General features: G+C 50.7%; 1 protein-coding gene across 2 annotated transcripts in view; it reads left to right on the top strand.

Annotated features, from left to right (window-relative positions):
* Positions 1-720: 720 nt before the first annotated feature.
* Positions 721-6617, top strand: part of CA5B (carbonic anhydrase 5B) — a 29861-nt gene continuing 23964 nt past the window's right edge. For both annotated transcript variants that reach the window (XM_004710009.2, XM_045290712.1), the window contains exons 1-2: positions 721-785; positions 5224-5418. In XM_004710009.2, the coding sequence (XP_004710066.1) occupies positions 5277-5418 (142 nt within the window). In that variant the 5' untranslated portion in view covers positions 721-785; positions 5224-5276. The remainder of the gene's footprint in view (positions 786-5223; positions 5419-6617) is intronic.

Below are 6617 nucleotides of genomic sequence, written 5' to 3'. Positions count from 1 at the left end.
GACGAAGGAGTTCCTCTTGGGAGGGAGTAAGGGAAATGACCCCAGCCCTTGCCCCAAGCCAGCACCGGTCTCACCCTATACAAAGAGCCAAAGTGCTTCTGGCCACCCACCCGCCTGCGTTCCCTCCCTCACACCTGCTCTCAAGTGTTAGAAATGAAGAAACCTATCTACTTTCTAGGGCTTTCCTCCTTTCCTGGGTTTGTATTAAAGTCAGTAGCTGGGCTGGATTTCACTGGAAGGCCTAAAGCACCCCTGACCATGCTCAGTGCCTGGGCACATCTACCCTGTTCTCCCAGGTGGGACACAATAAAGGGTGTGTAAATTGAAAGGGATTGTGTGTTACCAGTTGGGCTGCTAACCACGAAGTCAGCAGTTCAAACTCACCACCCGCTCTGCTGGTGGGAGATGAGGCTTTCTGATCCCAGAAAGAGTTACAGTCTTGGAAACCCACAGGGGCAGTTCTACCCTGTCCTTTAGGGTTCTATGGGCCTGAATTGACTCGATGACAGTGAGTGGGTGTGGGTGGTGGCCGTGGGTGGTGGGAAGAGGGAGCTGCACCTCCTGGCTGTGTCCACTCGGGGGCGCTGAGTGGAAGTACACAGAGCCCTATTAGTCATGGATCAGGAACTTCTGGCAGCTCCAGACTGGACTCCCTGGGGCTGAGGGCAGAGGAACCGAAGGTGCGCTTTCTTGGGACAACATAACCTCTACTTGTAATTTTAGGGAATTGTAAGAGGCCGGCTTCCTTTTGAAATCAGGAGGTGAGGAAACAAAAAGGCAATCTGGTAAGCACCACGGAGGGGTTTATCCATGCGATTGTAACCTTTACTCACAATAGTGTTGTCGTGGTTGTTGTCTGTATTGCATAAGTGTAAATGGCTTAATCTGGCAGAGTTCAAATGACTGGGATTTAAAGACACAGGAGGGCTGATTCTTTCCAGGCTTTCAGAAGCTTTTCCATGTGTCGCACAAGTTTGAAAAGCAGCTGATAAGGACCATACTGGGAAAACCCAAGGACACAGGACAACTATGGTCAGTGTTCGTCAAGAGTCCATCTCGGAAACTCTGCCCACCTGTGGCCCATCCACCCTTTGCTCCCACCATGACGGACAGACGTCATTATGAAGTGATTGTCCAGTGCCTGGATTAAATGTTGCTTGTGGGCTTCTGAGCTTCCTGGTTGATAAAAGACATCAAGGATTGGGATAAGCTGTCCTCAGGGGCATGAAAGCTCTGTCCTGGGATCCCTCCCAGACCATTTTTGGTCATGATACTTATAGCATGTCCCATGACTCCTGGAAGTTTTTGCTGCCAACTATTGAACCCGAAGGATTAAAGCCAGCCAGCAGGTCAGCTCCCGCTATTGAAACCAGCATCTCAGAAGTGAGCGAGCCCAGGGAGGGACTCCCTGGCTTAGGGCTGGCATCCCAAAGAGACACAAGGGAATGCTGAATTGGTAGTCAGTGGGCCAAGATTTAGGGAGCCCAAAGAGACTCTAAAGCCGGAAGCGCAGGTCCTGAAGGGCCGGAGGGAAACCATGTATTTGCAGCCAGCCTGCCCCAAGCGAGATTGCTGGGTGGACCCCAACTCACAGCTGGCATCTATCTCTGGGGCAGTCTGAAGGATGGTGTCTTTTTGACGGAGTCTTTAACTCAGCTGATCAGACCCAGCTCAGGGTGGCTAGGCCCAGAGAAGATGGCCTGAGCAGGTGATGTCAGACCTGAGCAGAGAAATGAAAAAACAGGGGTTTGATTCATGTTGAATATAAATTCTTCAGTTGGGTTGCAAGCAATAAAGGGGGCCTTTTCCCATTTGTTAAAAAGCCCTGGTGGTGTAGTGGTTATGCACTGTGCTGTTAACTGCAAGGTCAGCAGTTCAAAACCCCCATGGGACAAATGACAGAGCTTTCCACTCCCCTAATAAGTTACAGTCCCAGAAACTCACCAGGGCAGTTCTACCCTGTCCTATAAGGTCACCATGAGTTGGCATTGACTCGATGGCAGGGAGTGAGTGATAAGATTGTTCTGAGTCAGAATGGACTCAATGGCATTGGCCTTTCGTGTGGGTCCTGGGGTTATTTATCGACTAACTTGGACCTCAGTTGTTCTTCTCTTGGGCCTTGACCCCTTGTCCCCGGCCTCCATGTCTTTACCATTGTCCTTCCACTTGGCTCCCCTGCCCCCCAGTTGAAATTGTCTCTCTCATGGCCTTCATGCCACCCTTCCTGAAGCGCATCTAGGTGCATCCAAGCTTGATTCAGAAGTACATGTGTAAATGGTTTCACCAGGTGGATTGCACGCTTGTGGGAGCTAGGAGACAGAATGACCTTGGCCTCTTTCCACCTAGCCTAGGGCTTTTCCCTAGGTAAGTGCTGGATAGCTCACTCTCTGCTTCGCCTCAGACCTGGAAGTCAGGGAGAGGAAGGACAGAATGAAGGTGAGAAATCAAACAGATTTCCTCACAGGGAATCTTGTTTAGTTGAAGTTACTCGATGATGCTGGCTTCCAAAGAAAAAGTAAAAACACCCCAAAAAGTAAGAGACTTCCAGGACGGAGCGGAGCTGGTGAGCGGCTCACGGGCCTTGAAAGGGAGTTCCTGGGCAGTGAGTTTCTGGGATGGGGCATGAAAACCATGGAAACAGACAGAAGCATGAAGGTTAGATGACTTGATCATAATTACTGGATGGACAGGTCAAACCATGGACATGTTTGCTTAGACACATTTTAGCACAAATCCCAAACAACCCCCATTTTAAATAAGTGAAAAAAGACTGTTCAATAACGACAAAATTAAGACGTTTGAAAAAAGGGAGGGGGTGGTGGAGGCATTTGCAAAAACTGCTTCCTATGGTCCTAGCTTTTGCATTTAACCCCAAGCTCGGGCAGGTTGTGATCTGAAGCCATCATCCCATGGATGTGAATGAGGCTGGATGCAAGATAACGGCAATGATGTGAATGAAGCCACATGCAACCTGCAAGGTTGGGTTATATCTTGAGTTGGTCTCTTGAGCTATGTGAGTCAACAAGTGAGCAGAGATTGGTGGGGGGAGCTCACTTGCACTCCGGAAGAAGAACTGGCAACAGAGCATGCCCTTTGGATGCAGGGTCCCTTCACAGAGACCATCCTAGACCCAGAGAAAGATTGGGGACAACAAAGAGAGAGATCTCCAAGGAACAGTTAGCCTGTAGTTGTTAAAAAGAGACAAGGATTCCCTCCTATCCACCCCCATCTCTCTCTCTCAGCCAATAGCAAGAAAAAGCTCTCCCCTAGAGCCTCTGCCTTGAATTCAGGCTCCTCTCCTCCCTAGCTGTGAAAGAATAGATTTGTTTGTTAAAGCACCCACTGAAAGTATTTTGGGCGTAGCAGCCCTAGAGAGTTGAAACAGTGTTTTAACATCGCCGTGCCAATTCAAACATCTTCTGGGGATGCAGACATGCCTTAGGTGGTCCTGCCCAAAAGACCTCAGGTAGGGAGTTGATCAAAGGGGTAGGGAACCCCAAGATTCAAACTGATTGCCAGGTCCCTTGATGCCTGCGGTGGAGCCAGGCCTACTGTGCCTCCTCTCCTAGCACTTTTCCAGGCGGACAGCTTGTCAAGAGGCAGTTGATGGCCTTTTGAGAGGCTGTTAATGGCTTGTTGGTAGGCAGTTGGTGAGCAATACCTTGAAGAGTGGTAATGGAACTGACCACCCAGCTGACCACCTGATTCTGCTCCCAAAGGACACACCCTTGTTAGGTCTGACTGCCTCCCTGCTGGGAGTCCAGCTTCTGTCCCTCTAGTGTAGACTTAGGGGCTCCGGGGAACCAGCACAGGGGAGAAGGGACAGCACTCAGCACCTACCCAGCAGGAGGTACCTGAGAGGGAGTGGGGAGCAGGGCACCAGCCTCCTGGTACATTCCACAGAAATGTGGTTTCTAGCATTTGGCATCTTTCATTCAGCTGCAAGATGTTGGGAGGCTCATCCACATCGTAGCAGGTATTGAAACATCATTCCTTGCTATGGGCTTTCATGTTGGCATCACAGTGCCTAACACAGTGGTTGGGACAACGTAGACAACAGCCACTCCAGTCACCTGCCCAGTGGGTAGGGCTAGCCAGGCCCAAGAGGAAGGAGAGGGGGCCTGGGTGGATGAAGAATACCTGCACCATCCCTGAGCCAAGAGCTTTGGGACTTGAGAGAAGTGACATCCTTGTGGCTGGTGAGAGGAGGGAGGGGGACAAGGACTGGGAGCTGGGCAGGGCTGGGTCACAGGGTGAGTCAAATGGTCCTGAATTCAGGCCTGCAGCTGCTGACTCAAACTATGGCCCCCACCCGTTGCCTGGTTTCATTCCAAGTTGCCCAGCTAAGCTTTCTGATCTCTAGAGTTGCAGTGATGTGTAATCAAGAAAAAGGGAATTCCATTGGCATGTGTGTTCGTTGAAATGGTACCGGCTCAGGAGTTTGCAGGGTGGTGGGGATGGATGGCGCTGTATTGGAGGAAGGGTGATGGGGCAGCTGCAGCCTAACTGACAGGACAGTGGGGTCAGAACACAGCCGAGGATTCTGGGAAGTGTGACAGGTGTGGGAGGTGCCAGGCTCTGAGCGTGTGCACAGCGTGTACTCAGTTTGAACTGGCTTGGTAGATTCAGTCAGGATTACCTCCTCTACTTCCCCGGGCTGTAGAACCACTAAACTGGCCAGGAGTCCCGAACTATAAGGGAGCTCAGATTCCGCCTTGCCCCTGACTGTTTTGGCAGGATGTATTTTGTTTGCTCACTGTAATCTCGAAGCAGGTCAATTGTTTTTACTCAGTCTGCCTGGAGGGAGCTTAAGCTTTGGTGGCTTCTTCCTGCTGCCCAGACAATTCAGTGGAATTTCCAGAAGTTCATTTACACACACACACACACACACACACACACACACACACACGGAAACTGGCCTCAAAACACTCTCTGTATTCTTGCACCTAAAAAGGTTTTTCTCTGGGCCTCTAATATTTGCCAGCCCTGAGGGAGAGACGAGAGCATGACTCAGTCGGTCTGGGCACTCCCCTCCTCCGAAGTGACCAGTGAGTTTGAGGAGCAAAACTGGATAATCCATTAACTTCCTCTAGGGTGCCCCCTCCCTCCCGCCCTCAGGGTGTGTTCTAGAAGCCTGAATGTGGTCGTCCTACTTAGAGGTGGCCACGTGATCTTTAGTCGTGCTTGCTTTCAGCTTTTCCCTCTCTGTCCTTCTGTCACTAGGGTGTTAGGTTCTTACAAGTTCTTTGGAAAGTGGTCAAGCGTGCCAGCTGAAGATGGCGGTGACAAATGGCCTGCGGCTCCTTTGTCAACTATTACCACACACCTTGCCATGGAGAAGGCTCCAGATGTTCAGGCCCTGGCCTAGGCGGCCCTGCAGTCTCTACACTTGTACGTACAGAACCCGGAACCGAACCTGTAAGTACCTCGCTTCCTCCGGAAGATGTTTAAGGAAGATGACGTGTGGGCGGGGCTGGTGGGGAGGCCGTCATGTGCGTGGCTATAGCACCCAGGGACCATGTCATCAGCTAGGCAGTGCTTTATTCATCTCCCAGTGTTGAGAAGGGGCTTTTTCTTGACCAACTTGCAAATGTTAAGATACTGTCCTGCAGAAACAGAACACGGGAGACATCCCACCCCTGCCCTGATTTCCTGTGCTTCTGAGTCTGTCCTTCATTGCATCTAAGAGGCAGGACTTTTCTTTAGACTAAGGTTGAAGTTTTCACTGCAAGCCAAAGCTTCTGGATCCAACCCAATCATTTGTGCCTGCTGTCCTGTAGCTTCCCACTTGGGCATATTTTGCCCTGCCATTGCAAAGTGCAGAATTTGTTTCAGCTACAAGCTTGCACGTGTATGCTGCGCTGCAAATGTGACCGAGACAGCTAACCAAAGAATGGCATCTTCTGGAAATACGTGGGGCAGCCCTCATCGGGGCTGGGTGGGGGCGCTTTTCCACTGCCTAGAGAGATTGGCATTAGGACCGGATCATTCTTATTGAGAAGGCTGACCTGTGCACTGCAGTATCCTGGCCTCTCTCCACTAGCTGCCAGCCACATCTCCAGAAGTTGCCTAATTAGCTTCAGGGTACAAAGGACCAGCAGCTCTGGTTAAGAACCCCCGAGGTGTTGGGGGTGGCAGAGAGCAGGTGGGCTGCTGGAGTTGCGAGCTTGATGAAATGGCTCCAGAGAACGTTAACAGAGGCAGTTTTCAGATTTCCCCCTATTCCCCCTCCCACATAGGGTTCAAATGTCAACTGGCTTCCAAAGCGAGGTTTCTCACCTCTCTCGATCCTGTAAGCACATGAGCTTTGGAGTTCATTCATATTACCAATGTGGGTAGCTCTGAAGGCTTGTGACTGCTCTGTAAATAGCTTTTTATTCTAGGTTCTTTTTCTTTTCCTCCAACATCAACTCTGTCCGCAGAAACACATCGACTGACTCAGGTCATAACAAGCCTCTGGTTCCTGGGTGTGGCTTCCCAGGGGCAGGCCCCCATCCTAACCCTTTCCGCCAGCGACAGCTGCTGGCACAATGTGGTTTAAAGTGAAATGGGGAAAAACTTAGTCATAGTTATCTACTTACTAAATCGTGTGTGTGTGTGTGTGTGTGTGTGTGTGT

Source organism: Echinops telfairi, unplaced genomic scaffold (genome assembly GCF_000313985.2).
Source record: "Echinops telfairi isolate 266 unplaced genomic scaffold, ASM31398v2 ScPeMD7_53;HRSCAF=182, whole genome shotgun sequence".
NCBI classification, from domain to species: domain Eukaryota; kingdom Metazoa; phylum Chordata; class Mammalia; order Afrosoricida; family Tenrecidae; genus Echinops; species Echinops telfairi.
This window is presented reverse-complemented; position numbering and strand designations above follow the sequence as displayed.